Source organism: Xyrauchen texanus, chromosome 31, assembly GCF_025860055.1.
Source record: "Xyrauchen texanus isolate HMW12.3.18 chromosome 31, RBS_HiC_50CHRs, whole genome shotgun sequence".
In the NCBI taxonomy this organism is placed as follows: domain Eukaryota; kingdom Metazoa; phylum Chordata; class Actinopteri; order Cypriniformes; family Catostomidae; genus Xyrauchen; species Xyrauchen texanus.
The window spans coordinates 24,256,320-24,282,346 of record NC_068306.1 but is presented as its reverse complement, the minus strand read 5'-3'; the positions used below and the strand labels follow the sequence as shown (position 1 = coordinate 24,282,346).

Sequence of the window (26,027 nt, the reverse complement as noted above, 5' to 3'; positions counted from 1 at the left end):
TACCATTTTTCAAATAAAAATGCTGACTGAAATTGTTTTTATATTTTAATAGCCATATGAAAACAAAGTACTTTTATTTTGTTCAATGGACATTTGATATAAAAATCTGTTTCTCCACAGTACTTTAATTGTAAAGTACTGTGGAGAAACTCTTCCTTAAGTATATTTCATTGTTTTAAATGAATTAAAATATTGTTCACTGGAAAACTCTTAAAATGCAGCATGTGATGTTTTACAACTGCCTTTAAAAAGCAATACTACTTAAGTATACTCTTTACAATAAATTGTCTTTCAAACTACAGATTAGCTGATCTGAGGCAGTGAGGTAATATGAGAATAGTAGAATAAGTGAGTACATGAAGGGAGAACTGCTGAATTTCTTTGCAAAGAAGCAAACCTTCACAAGGGTTACCTCAGTGATTTTTATAGTCTCCGGTTATTACAGGAACTTATGTTAACCCAAAAGCAAAAAAAAAAAATTAAAATGATTTATTTTCTCTTATTCATTTTATGACTGCTGTAAAAGCAAAACAATGTTATTTTCCCCATCTTTACCAAAGGATGCACCACTCTTTCTCTGCCACATTTTCAACCATTTTAATAAATAATACTAAAACCATTTATCACTTTTTACGAGGGGGAAAGGAAATGCAACCCCTAATTTCAGTTTGAGTAAATGCAAAAGCTATACACATGAACTTTAAATCATAGATTAAAATTTGTGTATTACATGTAGTATATCCACCCTTATAATGACCCACACCACCACACACATTTGTCTATGAGGTCTATCTGTGTGTCACGATTCCCTTGTTGTCTGCCCTGTGTTTCACTAGTCTTTGTCTAAAACTACACTTCCCACAATTCCCGGCCCTCATTACTGCCAGCACTCTGTCATTGTTCGCACCTGAATGTCGTTTGTGATCATCCTGTGTCTGTGTATTTAAACCCTGCTGTTTATCCATTCCCCTGTCAATCGTTGTTTGTACTTGTTATGGTTGCTCTTCATGTTTCGCCTGCCCATGGATGTGTTTTTCATGTTTATGTTGTCTTCCACCCGTGGATGTTTTGATTTGTTCCTGTTTGTTTTGTGTTCACTTTAATTAATAAAGAACTGCACGTAGATCCTCACTCCTCGTCTGCCTCCTACTGCCAAACCTAACAGAACGATTGACCCACTATGGATCTAGCGGTTCTTCGGGCAAGCTGCCGCCTCCTGGATTTGAGGCAAGGAAACCCCCCGGTGGAGGATCACGTTAGAGACTTCCTGGTCCTAGCGAGTGCCACCGACTTCCCTGACTCCTCCCTGGTAGTGTTCTTCCAGGCTAGCCTGACCGGTTCGCTCCGGGAGTGTTTGCCACCGGCGACGTGTGGCTGGACGCTCCGCGATTTTGTGGAAGAGACGCTTCTGGCATGCGGCTTGCCGTTCACTGTGGGTGTTGTTGAGGAGGATCCTGCCTCCTCCCACGGTGGTGACCCTCCAGTCATCCATGGCTCGTCCTGTTTCGCTCGCTCCACCTGCCAGCAAACCAACCCCCACTCCTGCCTTGTTCAACGAATCAGCGCTGCCAACTTCGTCCGCCCGGAGGAGGAGGAGAAGAAAGGCTTCCGCTCCCCAGCCCACGCGTGCCACGGTCAGCGAGCCAGAGCCCACGCGTACCACGGTCAGCGAGCCAGAGCCCACGCGTGCCACGGTCAGCGAGCCAGAGCCCACGCGTGCCACGGTCAGCGAGCCTGAGCCCACGCCAGCCACGGTCAGCGAGCCTGAGCCCACGCCAGCCACGGTCAGCAAGCCAGCGCCTGTAGCCTCGAACGTCAGTGAGCCTTCCAGGGCTCCGCCTCTCAAGTCTCTCTAGCCACACAGGGCTCCGCCTCCCGAGCCTTCCAGGGCTCCGCCTCTCAAGTCTCTCGAGCCACCCAGGGCTCCGCCTCTCGAGTCTGTCGAGCCACCCAGGGCTCCGCCTCTCGAGTCTGTCGAGCCACCCAGGGCTCCGCCTCCCGAGCCTCCTACGGCTCAGCCCCCAGAGACTCCAGAGCCTTCTAGGCCTCCGCCTCTAGAGCCTCCTATGGCGCCTCCCCCCTCGGCTCCGCCTCCAGAGCCTTCCAGGCCTCCGCCACTAGAGCCTCCTACGGCGCCTCCTCCCTCGGCTCCGCCTCCCAAGCCTTCCAGGGCTCTGCCTCTAGAGCTTCCTACGGCTCCACCTCCCTCGGCACCGCCTCCCGAGCCTTCCGCGGCTTCGCCTTCCACGACTCTGCCTCCTGAGCCTCCCTCGGCTCCACCTCCTGGGCCTCCCTCAGCTCCGCCTCCTGAGCCTCCCATGGCTCCGCCCCCTGAACCTTCAGAGCTTTCCATGGTTCTCCTTCCCTCGTCTCCGCCTCTTGAGTCCCCCTAGGGCTTCGCCTCTAGAGCATCCTACGGCGCCACCTCCCTTGGCTCCACCTCCAGAGCCTTCTAGGCCTCCGCAGCTAGAGCCTCCTATGGCGCCTCCCCCCTCGGCTCCGCCTCCAGAGCCTTCCAGGCCTCCGCCTCCTGAGCCTCCCATGGCTCCGCCCCCTGAACCTTCAGAGCTTTCCATGGTTCTGCTTCTCTCGTCTCCGCCTCCTGAGTCCCCCTCGACTCCACCTCCTGAGCCTCCAGAGCCTTCCTCAGCTCCATCTCCAGAGCCTCCCTCAGCGCCGCCTCCTGAGCCTCCCATGACTCTGAATCCAGAGCCTTCTACGGTTCCACATCCTGAGCCATCCAAACCTAACACTGTGGGGATTTTTTATGTATTTTTTTATATTGTTTTTAAGCAATACTCAGGTTCAATACAAATTAAGCTCAATCAATGTCATTTGTTGCATAATGTTGATTACCACCAAAAATAACTTTGACTCGTCCCTCCTTTTCTTTAAAAAAAGGAAAATTCTGGGTTCCAGTAAGGCACTTACAATAGAAGTAAATGGGTGCCAATTTTTAAACTCTAAAATACTCACTGTTTAAAAACTATGTATGTAATGTAAACATGATGTTAGTGTGATAAAATCACTTTCTAACCTTTTCTGTGTAAAGTTATAGCTAACATTACAACTTCGTCACCATGATAATGTAAAGTCAACAAACCCTTAAACCCCAAAATGACTGTAAAAAACGTCTCGGTTACTATCATAACCTCTGTTCACTGATGGAGGGAACGAGACATTGTGTCAATGTAGTGACACTAGGGGTCGATTTTTAGAGCCCCAGGCACCTTCAGATCTTTGAGAAAAGGCCAATGAGAATTGGTGAGTAGAATTTGCATCCCACTCCCCCCAACATACAGGTATAAAAGGGAGGCTGGAATGCGGATTCATTCAGGTTTTTGCACTGAGGAACCGAGACAAGGTGCCGGCAATTACAGCGGTGTAGTTCAGCCTGTGGCAAGAGGGACACAAAGTCTCGATCCCTTCATCAGAGACGGAGGTTACGACAGTATCCGAGACATTCCCCTTCTGTCACTCTTTCGAAGTTGTGTAGATGTAGTGACACTAGAAGTCCCTATACGAAACACCACAATGGCTGAACTGTGTTGCGTGAACTGCTGATACAGGTGTAGGTAAGCTACCGTGAGCATAGGAACACATGAACTCAGACTGCATGTAGCCTCCCCAGACACCCCAAAATGTCATGTAATTCCTAACAACTGTGAGGGGGAAAGAGATGTATCTAGTATGGGAGCAGGCCGTGCCAGCCACAGCCTTTTCTCTCTTAGTTTTTCTCTCCAAAGAAAATTAGATTTGGATGGGGCCTTTAAATGCTCATAAAATGCCCCGGGGAAGGTGTTCTTTTCCGTTCCTATTCTTTCAGGGGGAAAATACCCCACAGAGGCCACACCCTGCCCTGAAGGGGAGGGTAAAAACGTCATATGGGCTTAAGGCCGCACATGGAAGAGACGCGATGGTAGGTCCTACCCTTCGTAGGGGAGGAGCTCTACAAACACAGTGACCAGGGCAGAGAGGGCTCTGCCAATGGCATGGAAGATACATCATAGGAGGTTACCGGTTTAACCGAGACCTGTGGAGCACTTACCCCAGTACAGGGCATGTTAGCACATGTACTGTTAATGTCCTCCGCTGAATTCGGGAGCCAGAGGGCTTGGAGGAAGGACATCCAGGGTTCACAGATCGTGAACACACATGGGAGAGAAGAGCGCACGGCTTCACCTCGTGGAGGGGAAAGGGGCTGTACCCAAGCGGTACACCCGGCCAGCTGCCATGGGAAACAAAACTTACATGTTTGTACCTGAAAGAACACGGGATGAAACTGGCTCAACCTGGAGATTGTAAAATCTCTCGAAGGTATTGGGTATTGCCCCGCCCGCTGCTCTACAGATGTTCCTGTTCCCACTAGGATGCCACAGCTCGAACCCCGCAAGGGAGCAGGCATGGACTGGGTCTGGTAGGCCAAAGCAATGGTGTCCACGATGCAGTGGGCAAGCCTCTGTTTGTAAACAGTGTTCCCTATCCACTGTCCGCCGAAGCAGACAAAGAGCTGCTCAGAGTGTCTAAAGCTCTGCATGTTATTAAAGTAGATGCGTAAAGCATGCACGGACACAGCAACGATAAGGCTGGGTCTGCCTCTTCTGGGGGCCGTGCTTGCAGCCTCACCACCTGATCACTAAAAGGGGTTGTGGGAACCTTGGGCACATAGCCCGGTCGGGGTCTCAGGATCATGTGAAAGTCTTCCGGACCAAACTCTAGGCACTTTTTGCTGACAGAGAACGCTTGCATATCCCCAACCCTCTTCATAAAAGTGCGCGTGGTCAGGAGGACGTCTTCAATGAGATGGCTTTTAAATCGACTGACTCTAGGGGCTCAAACGGGGCTCTCCGTAGGCCTAAAAGGACAATGTCGAGGTCCCATGAGGGAAAGAGGTGTGGCCTAGGAGGGTTAGATGATCAGGTCTTCCTTACAGAGAGACTTACCTTCAACAGCATCGTGGTGTGCAGCTATAGAAGCCACACTGAACTTGAGAGTCAAAAATAGAGAGAAGGCTACGGCTGGGCCAGCCAGTCCTTAAACTTCTGAGCAGTTAGCCGAGTTCTGCCCATCTCGCACTGCCAGTCTGTGTAACTCGGTTCAGCTCTTGTGGCGTTGTCCATTGAGTTTCCCCTAGTGTCAGCTCATCGACACAACGTCGAGTGAGTGACAGATAGGGAACGTCATGGTTACTGATGTAACCTCCATTCCCTGATGGAGGGAACAAGACATTGTGTCCCTCTTGCCACAACACTGAACCAACCGCTGAAATGGTCGGGTCTTTGGCTCGGCTCCTCAGTGCAAAACCTGAGTGTGTGTTTGTAAATTTTATACCCAGATGTCCGGGGGAGTGGTAGGCAAATTCCACACGCCAATACTCATTGGCCTTTTCTCAAAGATCAGAGATGTCTGGGCTCCCAAGAGTGAACCCCTAGTGTCAACTCATCGACAAAATGTCTCATTCCCTCCATCAGGGAACAGAGGATACATAAGTAGCCATGCTATTTATTTGGCTGGAAACTGAACAAATGCACACAGAATAGGATTAAAATGACGGGCATCAGTACTGAACTACTCATAGACCTTGAATAGAAATATTAATACATCATTTGGTTAGTTGAATTTCTGTGTACTTGTACCCTTACTGCCATTATGCACCATGAAATTTGTTACTGCCTTGTAAAAATACTATAGGTGAGCCGATTTGAACCAGCCATTGAAGGAAGAAAGAAGAGGAGTATGAAGAGAGAGAGAGAGAGAGAGAGAAGAGAGAGAGAGGGAATCTCTCATTGCACACTTTTGCTGTAATCTCCTCTGTTAACCATATTTTAATTATTTATTAAGGCATATTTATTTAAGTTTTAACTGCGTGGTCACATTACTCACATTACTCACACTAAATAATCTGTTTAATAAGAACATGTCATCTTTCTACTGCCATACAATTATGCTTATAAAAAGAAGGCAAATATAATGTTGTACTATATTACTTGTCTTATAAATCTAGACATATCATGTTGCATGCACAACTGCGGAGACTGCCTATTGATTTCATAGCAATTTTTTCAACACTAATTTATCCTCTGAAATTATTTACAATGGCTTTCCAATGATCAAAATATATTAATACAATTTATTAAATGTCCCATTGTCTTTGATAAACTGTGAAAAATGCAAGAAAGATATGTTTAATTTGCACTTAATGGACTTCGAGCGGTTCAAGGTTCTCTTTTATTTACGAACATTTTTACAAACTAATTAGATAACGATGCTTTGGGAAAACGTGCCTTATAGATTAAGTACTACTTAAGTGCTTCTATCGTTCTACTAAGTGCTTCAGGAAACCCAGTTACAGTTTGTTCTGCCTTAGGTCTTTCCTCTGATTACTAGTTTCTGAGCTGCAAGCTATATACAGCCCACAGATAAATTACAAGACACAAAAATGGAAAAATGGAAAGTTGATGCAAATTCATTTATTAAAAATATAATTTCTGAAGTCACAATTTAGAAAAAGGTAAATTGAAGAATAAAAGAGCAAAGGTCAATTATATATTCATAAGCTTACGGACATTACTGTGGAGCGGAGGGGGGGCGGGGCCGGTCGGAATATCGCGCGCCCGGTCCCCAATCAGCCTGATGAGGCGCGCGAGGGGATAAAGGCGGCCGGTGACGATTGTTCGAGAGAGAGAGAATTACGGACATGTCCGTCATGTGTGTTTGTTTATGTGTTTTTGAGTTTCTCATTAAAATATAATTTATGCTGACAAGCCGGTTCTCGCCTCCTCCTTGCCCATCCTTCAACAGTGTTACAATTACATAAACACATAAGGACTAATGACATATGCCTGCGATTTTACACCAAATCCTACCCGACCATTGAAAGAAAAATTAGTATTGATTTTAGGCAACACATTTTTTTTTTTTTAAATAGAGCCTTTCTGAATGTGCCTTGGTACTGCTGATGACACTGCAAAAATGTGTGAAGATCCTCTTCATCATGAGCAGAGCAGGAGGTTGCACTGGAAGTCCATAGAACTGCTAAATAATTTAGGGGACCTTCTGTACCAAGTGATAGGGCTGCCCTTCATATCCTAACAGAGAATATTGGATTGACTGACATATGGCACCAATATTCCAATCCAACAGAAAGAGAGTATACCTTTTTTTCTCATTGTCATAAATTTCACTTTAGGATAGATTTTTTCTTGCTTTCGAATTCTTTCATTGATAAGGTAGTAGATTGTAAAATTGGAGCAATTGTATTGTCAGACCATGCGACAGTGGAATTGATATATCTCTAAATATAGAAGCAGGTAGAAAGGGAAGATGGTGTTTAAATAGTGCATTATTACAAGATGAAGAGTTTAGCACATTATTGGCTGATGATCTGACCTCCTTCTTTAAATTGAATGTGGGAAGCACTGATAGATTAGCATCTGTATGGGAGGCCTCAAAGGCCTACATTAGAGGGAAATGTCTCGGGTTACGTGGTGTAACCCTTGTTCCCTCAAAAAAGCAGAACGAGATGCTGCGCTGAGAAAAGCGCTTTGGGAACAATCCTAGGTTGTGACCAGCTGTGAATATGTGTGTAATGAACATTGACCGGAATTTATAGCCTTGGCTGGTGAGATCATTAGATGCACCTGTGGCCAGGCTATAAATAGATGCGTCACTAGCGTGTCGTCAGATATTTTTTTCTGAAGAGCAGTCCTGGGGCATCCCAGTGCGGCAAAGAAGCACAGCATCTTGTTCTGTTTTTTTCAGGGAACAAGGGTTGAAGTGTGCTCACAAGAACGCGAGAGGTCTTAGACATGAGCTTGAGATGTCGACTCGAGGTCATAGGAGCCCGGAGTGGCATGAACATCTAAACTATAGAATCTAATGAATGTGTGCGGAAAGGACCAACCTGCCGCATCAAAAACTTGCTGCAGAGGGACACCTATGGCCAAGGCTTTAGAGGAGGTGAGCCCTCTGGTAGAGTGAGCCTGATACTTACTGGCGAAGCTTGACCGTGCGCCTCGTAGGCCAGGGCAGTAGCGTCCCTCACCCCATGCGACATAGTCTGCTTGGAGGTGGCCGCCCCCCGGTTGCGGCTCCCATGGCAAACGAATAGTCTTTGCTGCTCCAGCACAGGGGTGGGCCGGGGCGGAGCCGGTGCAGCCACCGCAGGGAGACGTCCTTGGCGATGAGCAGACGGGGTGCGTGATCTTGGGCAGGATGTGTTGAATGGCCTCCATCTGCTGCTTCACCGTCGAGAACTGCTGGGTGAAGTCCTCGATGGTGTCGTCGAATAGGCCAGCCTGGGAGATGGGGGCATTCAGGAAATGTCTTGTTGGCCTTGTGCATCTCAACCAGGTTCAGACACTGGTGGTGCTCGACGCTCACGGCGGCCCGGGAAAGCATGTCCGTCATTTCAATGTCCGCCTGTGACTAGGTGACCACACCTGATGGGTGAAGCCCAGTGAAGGTTTCCGCGTCAGACAGGATGAGCCTGCTCTCCGATGCTGCACTTGAGAGCTCATCGCCTTCACGGGCACCGAATAAGAGGTCGAACTCTTGGACAAGCCGGCACACTAATCCGAATGCCTAACTGGAGCAAACGAGCATGCTGGGGAAAGGGAGGTCCTCGGGGATTTAACCGGTGGAGGTGGTCCCATTATGGTCCCCAAATTGCCCCCAGTGCTTGCTGCGCTGGTCTCATACCATAGGTAGAAGGACCAAGGGAGGGAGCCGCTGGAGTGGCTTGCTTTCTTACGAAAGCAGACCACGACCTCAACGTTGCCATGGTCATGGCCTCGCAATGAGAACACATCCATGAAAGATGTATCGGCATAGGCGGCGCCCAGGCACGAAAGACGGCGATCGTGGCTGTCAGAAGGAGAGAGGTATCGACCGCAACCAGGAATAACACACAATCGGAAAGGCATCATTAAAAAGACGTATCTTGAAAAAGATGTACCTGTAAAATACTGTTTTAGAATATACTCTAAGATCTGCTAAAGCACCCAGGGGCAATCTCTGCAATGCACCTGTGCAGAGAGGGGAGAATGGCGCTGTAATGCTCTGTAAGGATCCAGCAGAGCTGAGGGATGGCAATCGTTTGACACAGCTTGAACAATCGACTGTTTGGCTCAGAAGAGAAAATCTAATGAGCAGTATGCATACTGCTCATTAGATTTTCTCTTCTGAGCCAAACAGTCGATTACTTTTATACCCATATGTCCGGGATAAAAGTAATCGACTGTTTGGCTCAGAAGATTTTCATGAGGGGCATGAAAATACCACTCGCCAACCACTCACCCACAGCAAAATCAAAAAGTGTTAGCGGGATGGAACACTCTCAGCCTTGTCAGAGCACCTCCAAGACGACCACCATTCTGTTGTATTTTCAGTTACTTGCATTTCTTGCCTTGAACTGCACAAAGATATTTACAGCACAAGATAAAACCCCACCCCACAGTTCACACGTGTCACTTTAAATCATAAATTAAAATTTGTGTATTAAATGTAGTATATTCCCCCTTATAATGACCCACACAACCACATACACGTTTGTTTGACAATGGGGAATTTTTATTGTATTTCGGTTCAATACAAGTTAAGCTCAATCTGCATCATTTTTTGCATAATGTTGATTACCACAAAAACATTTTTTTGACTCTTTTCTTTAAAAAAAGCTAAATTCTGTGTTCCAGTGAGGCACTTACAATAGAAGTGAATTGGGCCAATTTGTTAACGTTAAAATTCTCACTGTTTCAAAAGTATGTATGTAATGGAAACATGATGTTAGTGTGATAAAATCGCTTACTAACCTTTTTCTGTGTAATGTTATAGCTAATAATACAATTTCGTTGCCATGATGATGTAAAGTCAACAAACCCATAAACCCTAAAATTACAGTAATAATGACAATTTAAACAACTTTAAAGCTCAAATAATACATGAGTTTAAACAGAAAAAAACTTAAGTGCTTTTATAAAATTAGAAGCTTCACATTTCTTTGCTTAAACCCTCCAAAAATTGGCCACATTCACATCCATTGTAAGTGCCTCACTGTAACCCAGATTTTTGCTATTTTAAAGAAAAGGAAAAAATGTAAAATTTATTTTTGTTGTAATCAACATTATGCCACAAATGCTGCCAAATGAACTTGTATTGAACCCAGAACATTCCTTTTATTATATTTTCTATTCCCTAACTCTACACCTACTGATGAAATTTACCCTCAAAGTGTATGTATTATTATGTATTTTTTAATTTTTAAAAAGATAATATTACACCATGTTTATTCAGACACTTTGCTATTGGGGACCATTAGATAGGTGATTTCAGGTTTTATTATACTTCAGGGAAAATGTAAGCAAAACCAAATACACTTTGTTTTTCTTTCCCTCTCTCACCCATACCCATGTGGTTACTCCATTTGGTTCTAGCTATCACTGCAAAAGCTATATAAGTTCAAGAACAGCATATTGTGTACAGTCTGTCTTCAAGATCTGCAGCTGGATAAGGAGGAAGGTTGATGCCTGACTTATAACTGTTGAAGAAGAGCATTTTTGTCTGAGGTCTGTTCCATCTAGTTCAGCCTTTTAAAATGTAACTCATTCAGACAACTGACAAATGGAAAAAGCTGACTCTTAAAAAGGAATTGGATTAAATAATTATATGGTCAGAATAATGGCATGATTGCTTGTATTCTGAAATTCTGTTTCTTGTGTTTCAGCTTATGGCAGGGGCCAATGGCACACTTGAGGATCTGTCTTTTACTCATCAGCAATTCTATAAGGTAGACTTTAATGCTGTCAACAGTATTAAAACTGCAGTGGCTGCACTGATACCCCTGTTCTTCATCTATGTAAACTGTGTCATGCTCTTTGCTCTAGGAAGCAAGCCCATATTCCATGAGACGCCACGCTACATTCTTTTTGGCCACATGCTTATGAGTGACTCCGTACTTTTGCTGGTCACCACCATCATGTATGCCATGTCTCTGTCTGTCCTTCAAATAACTAAAGCCATCTGCACTCTTTTAGTCTTTGTATCCCACTGCACGCTCCGAATTGCTCCTCTGACACTGGCAGTGATGTCCCTGGAGCGGTATGTGGCTATCTGCTTTCCTTTAAGGCACTGCAACATCGCCACACCAAAAAGGACTTGCATCGCATTAGGAATCATCTGGTTCTTTAGCTCTCTGAGTATGGGTATAGACATTATATATGCATTAATTGTCAACCCCAATTATTTAACAGAGATGTCAAACTGCTCACTTGAGAGATTGTTTATAGCCAAATGGCAGATATATAAACATGAAGTGTTTGATGTGCTTTATTTTGTGTCTGTTGCAATTATCATTATTTTCACTTATGTTAGCATTATTGTGATAGCCCGGTCTGTTTCATCTAAAAAAGATTCTGCTAGGAAAGCCCACACAACAGTGTTATTGCACTTGATTCAGCTGGGCCTGTGTCTCACCTCTTTCCTCTATACTACAATAGAAAGAACACTGTACATGCTGAGTGTAGGCAATTCTTCAATTTTCAACCACCTCAGATTTCTGAATTATCTTCTTGTTCTTCTGCTGCCACGCTGTCTGAGCCCTCTGATCTACGGTCTGAGAGATGATGCCGTGAGCCCTTTATTCAAATATTTCCTCTGTCGATCAGGCAAAGTAAGGCCCTCTGTTAATGTGCATTAAGTGTGTGGAGAATAACTGCCCAAGAATATGAGATGGTGTCAAATAACAGTGTAACCTGCATAATATTACTGTAATACAAAACATTATAAAAAATAATAATAATCAGAAATGAGTGACTTACAAGTTGCAAAAACCTTTTGATCATGATGAAAGCCATATTTAAAAGCATGTTCAACATTAAAAAGACAGTAATAGAATAAAATGTTTTTATTTTTATTTTTTATTTTTGCTCTTTTATTTTAATGTGTAATGTTTTTATTCCCATGTTTAAACTATGTATATTTGTTTGGTTTATTTTACCTTATGTCAGGTCTGGTTTTAAAATAGCCTAATGCAGAAGTAATGTGGTGAAATTCATACATTTTAAACTTTCATTAAATACTGTACATTAATACATTACTCATTGGAAAACTCAAAAAATGTGCCATTTGATGCTTTTGCCTTCATAACACTTAGAATACTAATGTTCTTGACACACAGCATTGCTTTTAAAATTACTGTATAGCTGGTCTAAGGCAGATAAGTAACATGACAACAACAGAAAGTGAGTTTAATCACTGCTCTAAATTAAAGTGCCTTATACCTGCTCTGATGTCCACCTTATATTGTGAGAGTTATATGCATCTGACCAAAATACATACAGATGCAAATATAGAGTTGGGATTAACGTCACAAAACACAACATCAAAAGTGATAAAATTAGGGGGAGGAAGGAAACCAGGACCTATCAAATGAGTCTTTCATTGTCCAGCAAAGTGAAGATGGGTTTTAGCATGTGACCCATCATCCAACAAAAATCTTGAGGATCCAACCGTTTTGGTTGAGGAATATTAAAAAGAATAATAAAACCAAAATACATGTAAACTAATATTCTTTTCAATTATTAATACAGCTTTTTATTCATTTTAATAAAAATGTCAAATAAATATAACCTAATCTTATTGCTCTACTTTAGCTCTGTGTCTGATTTAGAAAGAATTGTAGACCTAATGACCCATAGATCAAGTATTGTAGCCTAACTAACAAAAGTAAATCTGACCATTATTTTTATACTTACAATCAAGATCTGCGCTGCAAAAATCACCACAGCTTTAACTTTTAAATGCTGGAAAGTAACCATGGTATAAAGCAGGGTAATCCACGACTAGGTCTGAGTTAAACAATTAAAACACTATATATGTATATATATATATATATATATATATATATATATATATATATATATATATATATATATATATATATATATATATTATAGGTATGTGGTACTTCTATTTTTAGTCATTTTGTCATTTTGGACTTATTGCTCTACTTTAGCTCTGTGTCTGATTTAGAAAGGGCAGAATTGTAGACCTAATGACCCATAGATCAAATATTGTAGCCTAACTAACAAAAGTAAAGCTAACAATTATTTTTATACTTCCAATCAAGACCTTTTCTACAAAAATCACAACAGCTTTAACTTTTAAATGGAAAGTGACCATGGTATAAAGCAGGCTCTATTCAGCTCTGGAAAAATGTTAGAGACCACTGCAAAATTATCAGTTTCTCTGAAAGGTATGTGGTACTTCTGTTAAAGATGCTCTGTGTTTTATTTTAATATTTTTGTGTTGCATTGACTAATATGGAAGTCATTTTGGACTTATACTGACACCTAGCCATGTGCATGCAGCATCAGGCAAAAAAAAAAAAAAAAGATTTTGGATAACTAAACCATGCGCTAATGGATCCATGAGAAAATTGTCCAATAATAATAATATATATATATATATATATATATATACACTCACCTAAAGGATTATTAGGAACACCATACTATACTGTGTTTGACCCCCTTTCGCCTTCAGAACTGCCTTAATTCTACGTGGCATTGGTTCAACAAGGTGCTGAAAGCATTCTTTAGAAATGTTGGCCCATATTGATAGGATAGCATCTTGCAGTTGATGGAGATTTGTGGGATGCACATCCAGAGCACGAAGCTCCCGTTCCACCACATCCCAAAGATGCTCTATTGGGTTGAGATCTGGTGACTGTGGGGGCCATTTTAGTACAGTGAACTCATTGTCATGTTCGAGAAACCAATTTGAAATGATTCGAGCTTTGTGACATGGTGCATTATCCTGCTGGAAGTAGCCATCAGAGGATGGGTACATGGTGGCCATAAAGGGATGGACATGGTCAGAAACAATGCTCAGGTAGGCCGTGGCATTTAAACGATGCCCAATTGGCACTAAGGGGCCTAAAGTGTGCCAAGAAATCATCCCCCACACCATTACACCACCACCAGCAGCCTGCACAGTGGTAACAAGGCATGATGGATCCATGTTCTCATTCTGTTTACGCCAAATTCTGACTCTACCATCTAAATGTCTCAACAGAAATCGAGACTCATCAGACCAGGCAACATTTTTCCAGTCTTCAACTGTCCAATTTTGGTGAGCTCTTGCAAATTGTAGCCTCTTTTTCCTATTTGTAGTGGAGATGAGTGGTACCCGGTGGGGTCTTCTGCTGTTGTAGCCCATCCGCCTCAAGGTTGTGCATGTTGTGGCTTCACAAATGCTTTGCTGCATACCTCGATTGTAACGAGTGGTTATTTCAGGCAAAGTTGCTCTTCTATCAGCTTGAATCAGTCGGCCCATTCTCCTCTGACCTCTAGCATCAACAAGGCATTTTCGCCCTCAGGACTGCCGCATACTGGATGTTTTTCCCTTTTCACACCATTCTTTGTAAACCCTAGAAATGGTTGTGCGTGAAAATCCCAGTAACTGAGCAGATTGTGAAATACTCAGACCGGCCCGTCTGGCACCAACAACCATGCCACGCTCAAAATTGCTTAAATCACCTTTCTTTCCCATTCTGACATTCAGTTTGGAGTTCAGGACATTGTCTTGACCAGGACCACACCCCTAAATGCATTGAAGCAACTGCCATGTGATTGGTTGATTAGATAATTGCATTAATGAGAACTTGAACAGGTGTTCCTAATAATCCTTTAGGTGAGTGTATATATATGGGTTGGGAGGGTTGCTTTTTACATTTATTCCACTACAGATGAAATCAAAGGTCTTACTAGAAAAAATGTATTATGATCCAATGTGAATTTTCTTGATAAAAAATACGATAGTGTCTGGTAACATGTGCATGTAAAATGGCTAGAAATAGCATTTTAGCTTACCGTAAAGCTGACAATTTACACAAGCTTTATTTCTATTTCTTCTGCTCCAAACATACTGTACTTCTCTGTGTGCTTGTATGTATGTAACACATCATAAGAAAGTGTTTCACCACTGTTCAAATGCACTGTGGATCGCATAATTTATATGTATAAAGCTTTTCCATCTGAAAGGAATAATTATTAAATGAAAAAAATGCAAAGTAATATCTTCAGTAATCAAAATTCATTTTGAATGTAACTGTATTCTAAATACCAATGATTTAAATTGTAACTGTAGTGGAATACAATTACTTATATTTTGTGTTTTAAATTCGTAATCCCATTACATATATTCTGCTACTCCCAACCCTATATATATATATATATATATATATATATATATATATATATATATATATATATATATATATATATATATATATATATTAGGGCTGTCAATTGATTACAATTTTTAATCAAATTAATTACATGGTGTCCCGATTAATTAATCGTGATTAATCGCATATACAATTATTTGCTGAGGAAGCCCCTCATATAACAATAATTAAATTATAATGATGAAATAATGATACAATGTTATCTTAAATATTTAAAAAATTCTATATTTTTATATATTTATTATATATATATAAAATAAAAACATATTCAGATATAGTTTAATACTTAGAACACATATTGAGATCCCTTAGTTCGGATTTGCTCTCCATCAAGTGTTTTGAATGCAAGAACATAACGCAAGTTTGTATTCTGCTGCTCAAGGGTGTTTTTCTTCACTATATAAACTGTGCATTGCCACGCAGCTGAAGTTTCACTTACTGACCTCTGGAGTAAACAGGTGGTACTACAAGCTTGCATTTCTCAGTAATCTTACATATTACGTTCTGGGGGGTATTGCGATTAATGGCGTTAATTTTTTTAACGTGTTATTTTTAGTCAAATTAATCGCATATATATAAATATATATATCAATCACAGCTTTAAGGCATCTTGGCATGCTCTCTAACAGTCTTTCACATTGCTGTTGGGTGACTTTGTGCCACTCCTGGTGGTCAAGCTACTCAGCTTTGTTTGATGGCTTGTGGCCATCCATCTTCCTCTTGATCACATTCCAGAGGTTTTCAATGTGGATTAGGTGTTGGGGGAAACAGCTGGGTTCACCAATATAGATATTGAGGAATAAAAACTCCAGTCAGTTTACACCTGCATCGGGTTTGCAATCAATTGAGAGAGAGAATTTACTGATTGTTCTTTGCATTTCCATTAAGCATCACAAGTCAATGGGATCCAATATTTCAGAAAGGCAGAAGGAGAAAAATAAGCACACATTAAAAGATTTTCACAAGCAATTATAGTCTTATGCAAATTGAATTAGAGGTGTCATAGTACAACACTTTCTAAGATTCTGATAGGTCACTTGTTTGCACTTGTCAAATATAGCCTGTTTCCACCTTCCTACAACCAACAATTTGTTAGCCATAACATAAATCAGGTTCCCATCATGAAGTGACTACACCTCTTTCTCTATATCAAGAAGGTACCAAGGACAGCACTTAAAATCCTTTGAGGTTAGAGGGCACCATAAACAATCCAAATGCTGAATGATTTAGACATTGCAACTGGTAGGTGTTATCTCCTTCCCAGAACTGGAGGCCTTCTCCCTAACATTGGTAGAATGCAGGGCCTCACCATGTGCAGAAAATTAGGACAGAGCACGGAGAAAGACATAGAGAACACACAAGGCCTAATGCAGCACATAGTCACTTAATAAATAATAAATAAATGTGATGTTTTGGTTCAATGATTACATGAGTATATATGTTGCATCTGTTGTATGCAATAGTTACTTTTACAAACCATATAAATACATGGATAAAAATAAGATCACAACTAAAATCTCTCTCTCATTCATTTAATAATGATTGCTTTAAAATACAATCAAATGGTTATAGAATAGTTTATTATTTATGTAATAATTATATATATTTTTGTGAATAAATGCAGTACAATATAAATGCATAATATCCGGGAGCCAGGCTAAATATATAATGACTGTTATTGCTTTCCTGGCATGGGCACTCATGGCATCGAATGTGATGAAAACGCTCAGCGAGATATCTTTTCCATTTTTCAGAAGATGCTCATTGGTCATTTGACGAAAACACAAGACTCTGCCTTGGTGACAGAATAATTTTTCTAACAATTTTTATGTGATTTTCCATTGCTGGAACCATTAACTCAGCAGGGAGTCCCCGCAGTCAAGTGATAAAGACCTCCCACTGGCAGACGCTAACACACGCTTCGTCTCTCTCACCTGATCAGTGAAAAATTGGCTAGTTTGTCACCAACTTAACGCTCCTCTGACACTGGCAGTGATATCTCTGGAGTGGTATGTGGCTTTCTGCTTTCCCTTTTTTCAGTGCGAGAACATAACCATGGCAACTTTGTGGTCGCGGTTTCCTTTCCTCCAAGAGAAAGCCACTTCAGCCGCCCCCCGTGCCGTGCCTCCTTCCTGTGGGATTGGGGCCGGCACGACTGGCAATGAAGGTGATTTGGTGAGTGCAGCGGGCTCGTTTTCGCCGGGTAAATCACCATGAACCACCCGCCCCCTGCACGCTCATTTGCTTCTGTCAGGGTCTGACGGAAGACCGGCTTGCCCCATGGCCAGTCTGATGTCTCCCTCGGACCCCATGAGCTGGATGATGATTTTGGCGCTGCATCGGAGAGCGTCTGCTGCTGATGACTCGACTGGGCTGCCACCTTCAGGTCTGCTCGTCCCACGCCCTCCTTTCTTCCCGGATGTGCATGATGAGTTGACAAAGCCATAGAGTACACATTTTACTGCCCGAAACGAGGAAGCAGACAGAGGCCATCTCCCACATCATGCCTCGCCAGTGTTCCCACATTGCCAGGAAAAAGAGAGCAGTTCCTTCACTCCATCGATCACCTAACCGGTACCCCCACATGCCTTTCTCAAGGTGGTCTGGATGTGGTCACCTCCACGCCCTCGACTGTAGACTCCGGTGGACCGGTTCTGACGAGGCCCCAGCCGGGTACGAGGAGCAAGGTAAGAGTTTTTTTCTCAGCACATCTGTTTTGGGAGGCAACTTTGCTCCCCAACATAATATTACCTGCTCCCCCCGCTGCGAAGCCCCACCTGGTCTGTCATACATGATCATCCCCTTAGTGCCTTCGGCTCGGAGCTTGGATGTGTTGCTTACGCTTATCTTTTCTGTGTCCAGTGCGTACTTATGTGGACTGCATGCAGAGCTTTAGATATTCTGAGCAGCTCTTTGTTTGCTGTGGCAGACAGCGGAAAGGGGCGCTGTCTCCAACAGAGGCTGCCCACTGGGTCGTCAACACCATGGCTAGCCTATCAGACCCAGGCCGTGTCTGCCCCCTTGCAGGTTTGAGCACACTCTACGAGTAGTGTGCCGTATTTTCTCTGCTTCTGTCATTGTATGACACAGTCTGTGCTGCTGTAAAAGTAAAACAATGTTATTTTCCCCATCTTTACCAAAGGATCCACCACTCTTTCTTGGCCACATTTTCAACCATTTTAATAAATAATACTAAAACAATTTATCGCTTTTCACAAGGAGGAAAAGAAATGCAACCTCCCATTTCAGTTTGAGTAAATGCTAAAGCTATACACATGAACTAATGAACCACACAACCACACACATATGTCTATGGAGTCTATCTGTGGGGACTTTTTATTGTATTTTTTTATATTGTTTTAAAGCAATATTCCATGTTCAATACAAGGGTTTCAGTAATCTGGGTTCCAGTAAGGCACTTACAATAATAGTGAATGGGGACCAATTTTTAAATGTTAAACTGTTTCAACAGTATGTATGTAATGTAAACATGATGTTGGTGTTATAAAATCCCTTACTAACCTTTTCTGTGTAAAGTTATAGCCAATATTACTACTATACTTCATCCGTACATTGGAAGATACATCACAGGAGGTTACCGGGGTAACCGAGACCTATGGAGCACTTACCCCAGTGCAGGGCACATTAGCACACGTACTGCTAATGTCCTCCACTGAATTTGTGAGCCAGAGGGCTAGGAGGAGGGACATCCATGGTTCACAGATCATGAATACGCATGGGAGAGAACAGAGCATGGCTTTATCTCGTGGAGGGGAAAGGCGCTGTACACAATCGGTACACCCGGCCAACTTACTTGTTATTACCTGAAAGAACACAGGACGAAACTGGCTCGATTGTAAAATCTCACAAAAGTATTGGGTGTTTAGCAGCCTGCTGCTCTTCAGATGTCTGCTAGAGAAGTGCCAGGCCAGTACCAATGAGGATGCCACACTCCTTGTGGAGTGAGCTTGAACCGCAAGGGGGTGGGCACGAACTGGGTCTGGTAGGCCAAAGCAAAGGTGTCCACGATCCAGTGTGCAAGCCTCTGTTTGGAAACAGCGTTCCTATTCTACTGTCTGCCAAAGCAGACAAAGAGCTGCTTAGAGAGTCTAAAGCTCTGCGTTCGATCCAATTAGATGCGCAAAGCACGCACCGGACACATCAACGATAAGGCTGGGTCTGTCTCCTCTGGGGACAGCACTTGCAGGCTCACCACCTGATCCCTAAAAGGGGTTGTGGGAAGCTTGGGCACATAGCCCGGTCAGGGTCTCAGGATCACATGAGAGTCTTCCAGACCGAACTCTAGGAACATTTTGCTGACAAAGAACGCTTGCAGGTCCCTGACCCTCTTGATAGAAGTGAGTGTGGTCATGGAGGGTGGTCTTCAATGAGACGGCTGACTCTAGGGGCTCAAACGGGGCTCTCTGTAAGCCTAAAAGTATCATGGCGAGGTTCCATGAGGGAAAGATGCACAGCCTAGGAGTGTTCGACATCAGGAACCTGATGTTCAGGTTGTGCTTACCGAGAGACTTATCTTCAACAGCATTGTGGTGTGCTGCTATAGAAGCCACATAGACCTTGAGAGTGGAGGAGGACAGCCACCCATCCAACTTCTCTTGCAGGAAGGAAAGCACTGACTCGATTGCGCACGCTGAGTGATCGTGTTAACCACTGCAGGCAGTAGACCAGTTTTCCGCATCCCGTCCAGGGACCAGACATGGAGATTCCAGAGGTCTGGGGGTGGGTGCCAGTGGGTGCCCCGTCCCTGAGAAAGAAGGTCCTTCCTCAGGGGAATTTGCCAGGGAGGTGCTGTCAGAAGGAGCGTGTGGTCCGAGAACCAGGTCTGGGTGGGCCAATACGGAGCCACGAGAATGACTTGCTCCTCGTCCTCTCTGACCTTGCACAGAACCTGTCTCACTGGGGGGAACGTGTATTTGTGCAGCCCCCGGGGCCAGCTGTGTCCCAGCGTGTCTGTACCGAGGGGAGCTCCCATCAGGGCATCCCAGAGCGGACAGTGGGAGAATTCCCAGGAGGCGAACAGGTCTACCTGTTAGCTGGTCCACCTGGGGGAGGAGTCTCCACTCTCCCCTGACCATCACCTGCCATGACAGAGCATTTGCTGTGGCATTGAGGTTGTCAGGGATAGGAGTGGCCCGCAGTGACCTGAGTCGCAGCTGACTCCAGAGGAGGAGATGACGGGTGAGTTGCGACATGCGACCCGAGCGCAAACCACCTTGGCGCTTTATATAAGCCACTGTCGTCATGTTGAAAAGGTGGCTGCAGGCAGGTGCGAGAGCCACGCGATGTGTGCCATGGTGCCATGCGTACCTTTGGACTCGGGTCTGGAGCCAGTGCTGTAGCGGTCTCATATGCATCAATCCGAGCTGCATGACAGCCGGTGAGAATGCTATATGCCCCAGGAGCCTCTGAAAGATCTTCAGTGGGACCGACATTTCCTGCCTGGATAAGTTCAGGCATTTCAGCACCGACTGCGCACGCTCGCATGTGAGGCACACTATCATTGACACCAAGTCTAACTCCATGCCAAGAAAAGAGATGCTCTGAACCAGGGAGAGCTTGCTCTTTTCCCAGTTGAACCGAGGTGCATGAGCTATAATCAGCCAGTTGTCAAGGTAATGCTCACTTCCCTTAATGGGACAAGGGCTGCATCTGTGACCTTCATGAAGGCGTGAGGGGACAGGGACAAGTCGAAGGTGAGGACCTTGTAGGACTGTAGGAAGGGTCTGTGTCGAGGTCAAATTGAGACGTGAAATTACACGTCCTTCAGGTCTATCGCCACGAACCACTCTTGATGACGGATGCATGTCAAAATGTGCTTTTGCGTCAGCATCTTGAACGGGAGTCTGTGCAGTGGGGGTGACTACCGTGAGCACTGGTGGTGTGAGCAGAGGAGAGAGGAAACTGCTCTTTCTTTTGATAATGTCTCCGTACTTCTGCTGGTCACCACCATCATGTATGCCATATAACTAAAGCCATCTGCACTCTTTTAGTCTTTGTCTCCCACTGCATGTTCTGAAATGCTCCTCTGACACTGGCAGTGATATCCCTGGAGTGGTATGTGGCTATCTGCTTTCCATTAAGGCACTGCAACATCGCCACACCAAAAAGGACTTGCATTGCATTAGGAATCATCTGGTTCCTTAGCTCTCTGTGTATTGGTATAGACATTATATTTGCATTAATTGTCAACCTCAATTATTTAACGGAAATTTCATATTACACACTTATGGACAGATAAATATGAAGGGTTTGGTGTGCTTTATTTTGTGTCTGTTGCAATTATCATTATTTTCACTTACCTTAGCATTATGGTGACAGCCCGTTCTGTTTCATCTAAGAAAGATTCTGCTAGGAAAGCCCACACAACAGTGTTATTGCACTTGATTCAGCTGGGCCTGTGTCTCACCTCTTTCCTCTATACTACAATAGAAAGAACACTGTACATGCTGAGTGTAGGCAATTCTTCAATTTTCAACCACCTCAGATTTCTGAATTATCTTCTTGTTCTTCTGCTGCCATGCTGTCTGAGCCCTCTGATCTACGGTCTGAGAGATGATGCTGTGAGCCCTTTATTCAAATATTTATTTTATCGATAAGGCAAAGTAAGGCCCTCTGTTAATGTGCATTAACTGTGTGGAGAATAACTGCCCAAGAATATGAGATGGGGTCAAAAAACAGTGTAAAAATTACTGTAATACAAAAAATAATTACAAATAATAATAATCAGAAATGCGTGACTTACAAGTTGCAAAAACCTTTTGATCATGACGAAAACCATATTTAAAAGCATGTTCAACTTTAAAAAGACAGTAATAGAATAAATGTTTTTTGCTCTTATTTTACAAAATATATATTTTTTTAATGTTTTAATTCCCATGTTTAAACTCAACAGGGCTGCCGCTCTCGGGCCAGCCTGCCCAGTCGGAGGTGGACGCACAGATGGCCGACTTGCTTTCCCTGGCTGCCATGAGCGTGGGCTTGGACTGGAACCCCCCATCCTGCCAAAAGCCTTCGCAGCTTGACGACTGGTACCTCAGTGCCAGGCGCCGCTCACAGCCACGCCCCCCTGTATCATTCTTCCCGGAAGTGCATGACGAGCTGACGCCGCTGTGGAGGGAACCTTTCAGTGCCCGTAACGGACCCCCTCGCTCGTCCGCTCTCACTACCCTGGATGGCGGAGTGACCCATGGGTACACGGAAGTCCCACATGTGGACAAGGCGGTTGCGATCCATCTATGCCCAGAGAATGCCCGGTACTCCCCTCTAGAGCCTGTAGGATGACTTCATCACTGACATCCAAAGCCTACAGCACTGTCGGACAGGCCGACTCCGCCCTGTATGCCATGACTCTCCTGCAGGTCCATCAAGCTAAGGCACTTAAAGATCTGCACCTGGGTAGTCACAATACTGATATGCTGCAGAAACTGCGCTCTGCCACCGACCTTTCTCTCAGAGCCACGAAGGTCACAGCGCAGGCACTCGAGCGGGCGATGGCCACCCTTGTGGTCCAGGAGCGCTACCTTTGGCTGAACATTGTTGTGATATGCAACGTTGACAAGGCTAAGTTTCTCAACGCCCCCGTCTCCCAGCTTGGCCTCTTTGGCGACACCGTCGACAAATTTGCCCAGCAGTTCTCGGCGGTGAAGAAGCAGACGGAGGTGATTTCACACATCATGCCGTGGCGCTGCCCAACCAGCACGCCCCGTGACCCGCTTGCTCGTCGAGGGCATCCCCCTGCGACCAAACAACGGCAGGCTGCTCCGCAACCTGGGCCCAGCTCTCAGTCCCAGCATCGAGCACCTCGCAGGCGGAGTATGCCCCCCTGTCTCCAGGACCCCTTCCCGGACCAAAAAAACTCAGAAGCGCTCCTGAGATGGGCAACCCAGGCAGTCGGATGTTCGCTCCAGAGATGGTACCAAGACCACTCCATACCCGGTGGACGGATGGGAGGAGAATCCTTGTTTTCCTTATTTTCATTTGCCGCACCCTCTCTGGGTTGCGGTACCCACATGTTCAATAAAAGAGTGATTTCCCCACACCCTGTGTCATCTCATGGCACACCGGATGCAGCTCCCTGGCAGGCCAGTGCTGACAAGTTCCGAAAGCACCTCCTTAGGACCTCTTCCTCAGTCTCTAACCAAGGTAAGTGCTTTCAGTCTTTTCTCAGCACCCAAGCCTCGGGACGCTCTTTTGCCTCGCGACGCATTATTACCTGCTCCCCCCGTCGCGAAGCCCCGCCCGGTACATCAAAAACGATCGTCCCGTTAGTGCCCCTCGCATGTAGTTTGGATGCGTGGCTCTCACTTCCCAATCCATTGCGCTGGTTGGCCAGGACCATTCGACTCTCCTACGTGATCCAGATCGCCTGGCTCCCGCATCGTTTCAGCTGTATTCACTCCACTCTTGTGCACGGCCAACAAGCCAGTGCCTTACGAGCAGAGATCTCCACCCTGCTCCTCAAAGATGCGATAGAGCCCGTCCATCCAGCTGAGATGAAGAAGGGTTTCTACAGCCCTTACTTCATCGTACCCAAGAAAAGAGGCGGGTTGAGACCAATCTTGGACCTGCGAGTTCTCAACCGGGCTTTGTACAGATTCCCATTCAAAATGCTCACGCAGAAACAGATTCTCACCTGCGTTCGACAGCTAGATTGGTTTGCGGCGGTAGACCTGAAGGATGCGATTTTTGTAAAAATTGCTGTGTGAAATCTTATTGATAAAGGATGATTAGCCTTGTAGTATTATACTTGCAGAAGAACTGAAACAACAGGATTTTAAACCTTTGCAATTCTGGAATTCTTCACCGTCATAAATCAAATGGCCCAGGCATCCTCATTGGTCAGAAAGGCCCCTCCGCAACCTGACCTCCTGATCTTCCACACAGAGTTAAAGCAGACTTCTCTTTTGTAAGGTTACAAGGTCCATCAGATGTGCAAATTGGTGTTCTTCCCGCGGTGCGCAGTCATGTCAGTGCTCTCATTCTTGCAGGAATACATAGCCGTAGTGCACAGCATGACGCAGTGGATGGTAAGTCCCTAGGGAAACCCGACCTGTTCATCAGGTTACTCAGAGGCGCCCGGAGGCTTAATCCTCCCAGGCCATGCCTCTTCCCCTCATGGGATCTCTCCGTGGTCCTCTTAGGTCTTCGGAGAGCCCCATTTGAGCCAGATAAGCTGAAAGCCTTCTCATTAAAGATGGCCCTCCTGATTACGCTCACCTCCATTAAGAGGGTGGGGGACCTGCAAGTGTTCTCTGTCAGCGACTCTTGCCTGGAGTTCGGTCCGGCAGATTCTCACGTGATCCTGATACCCCGACTGGGCTATTTGCCCAAGGTTCCCACGACCCCCTTCAGGGATGAGGTGGTGAACCTGCAAGTGCTGCCCCGGGAGGAGGAAGACCCAGCCCTGTCGTTGATGTGTCCAGTTCGTGCTTTGTGCACCTACTTGGATCACACGTAGAGCTTTAGATGATCTTAGCAGCTCTTTGTCTGCTTTGGTGGACAGCGGAAAGGGAACGCTGTCTCTAAACAGAGGCTTGCCCACTGGATCGTGGATGCCATTGCATTGGCCTACCAGACCCAGGCCATGCCCGCCCCCTTGCAGGTTTTAGCACACTCTACAAGGAGTGTGGCGTCCTCATGGGCACTGGCCAATGGCACCTCTCTAGTAGACATCTGCAGAGCAACGGGCTGGGCAACACCCAATATCTTTGTGAAATTTTACAATCTCTGGGTTGAGCCGGTTTCGTCTTGTGATCTTTCAGGTACCAACAGGTAGAGTAATAAGGAACAGCTGGCCAGGTGTATCACTTGCATATAGTGCCTTTCTTCTCCCCTGAGCCGAAAACTTGCGCTTTTACCCCCAGTCGAGTTCACAAAGTCCTGGACCCTGGATGTCATTCCTCCCTAGCCCTATGGTTCACAAACTCGGCAGAGGAGTTTGCAGCCAACCCCACTATGGGTATGATATGCTCTGTACTGAGATTGGTCCTCCATGGGTGCAGTTTACTCCGGTAACCCCTAGGATGTATATTCTGCAGTATGGGCTCCCTGTCAGCGGACCCGCGTCTACCTTGGGCATAGCTCTCTCTGCCCCCGGTCGCTGTGTTTGTAGAGCCTCCCCCATTCGTGGTTGGACCTACCATCGTGCCTCTTCCATGTGCCATATTGCCACATGTTGACCTCCCCATTTGGGTAGGATGTGGTCTCTGCAGGGTCTTTTCCCCCTGAAAGCATATGATAGTGTAGATGGCCCCAGCCGAATCTAATATCTATGGAGAGAAAACATAGAGAGAAAAGGCAGCGGCTGGCGCAGCCTGCTCCCATGCTAGTTACGTCGCTTCCCCCCGTATATATAGAACTGGATCGCTGAAGGTGAAGCCAACGGATGTGTTCGAGTGGCCATCTTGGTATGCCCAAATTCTCATAGATCATCATTGACTGACAGGCGAAAACACCTCCGTTTAACCGTCTCCAACCTATGGATACAACAGTTGCATTTCGCTCTCTAGTGACGATCAGGTTTAATTACGAGGGAGAAGATATACGCTGATCGTGATGTCAGATCATTCACCTGCCCCTGTGTTCAGTCTATCAGTGCAGAACAACAATCATCAAAGGCATTAGCAAAACTGTCCACAAGTTGTAATGCAAGTAGGAAAAGCTGTAATATCTGCTTTTTTAGGGTGAGAATATGTCCTTACCCCCAAAAGGGACTTTAAAAAGTCTGATAGAGATTTTAGAATTGCTTTAAATGCCCGGGATT

At 44.8% G+C, this 26,027-nt stretch overlaps 1 protein-coding gene and 1 pseudogene across 1 annotated transcript; both read left to right on the top strand.

The window, feature by feature from the left end:
- Window positions 1-10,723: 10,723 nt before the first annotated feature.
- On the top strand, window positions 10,724-11,692 carry LOC127625496 (odorant receptor 131-2-like). Its single transcript, XM_052100815.1, has one exon. It carries the CDS (start codon window positions 10,724-10,726, stop codon window positions 11,690-11,692), a length of 969 nt encoding a protein of 322 aa, XP_051956775.1.
- A 9,383-nt stretch (window positions 11,693-21,075) lies between these two features.
- LOC127624896 (odorant receptor 131-2-like) lies at window positions 21,076-21,894 on the top strand (annotated as a pseudogene).
- Window positions 21,895-26,027: the final 4,133 nt, after the last annotated feature.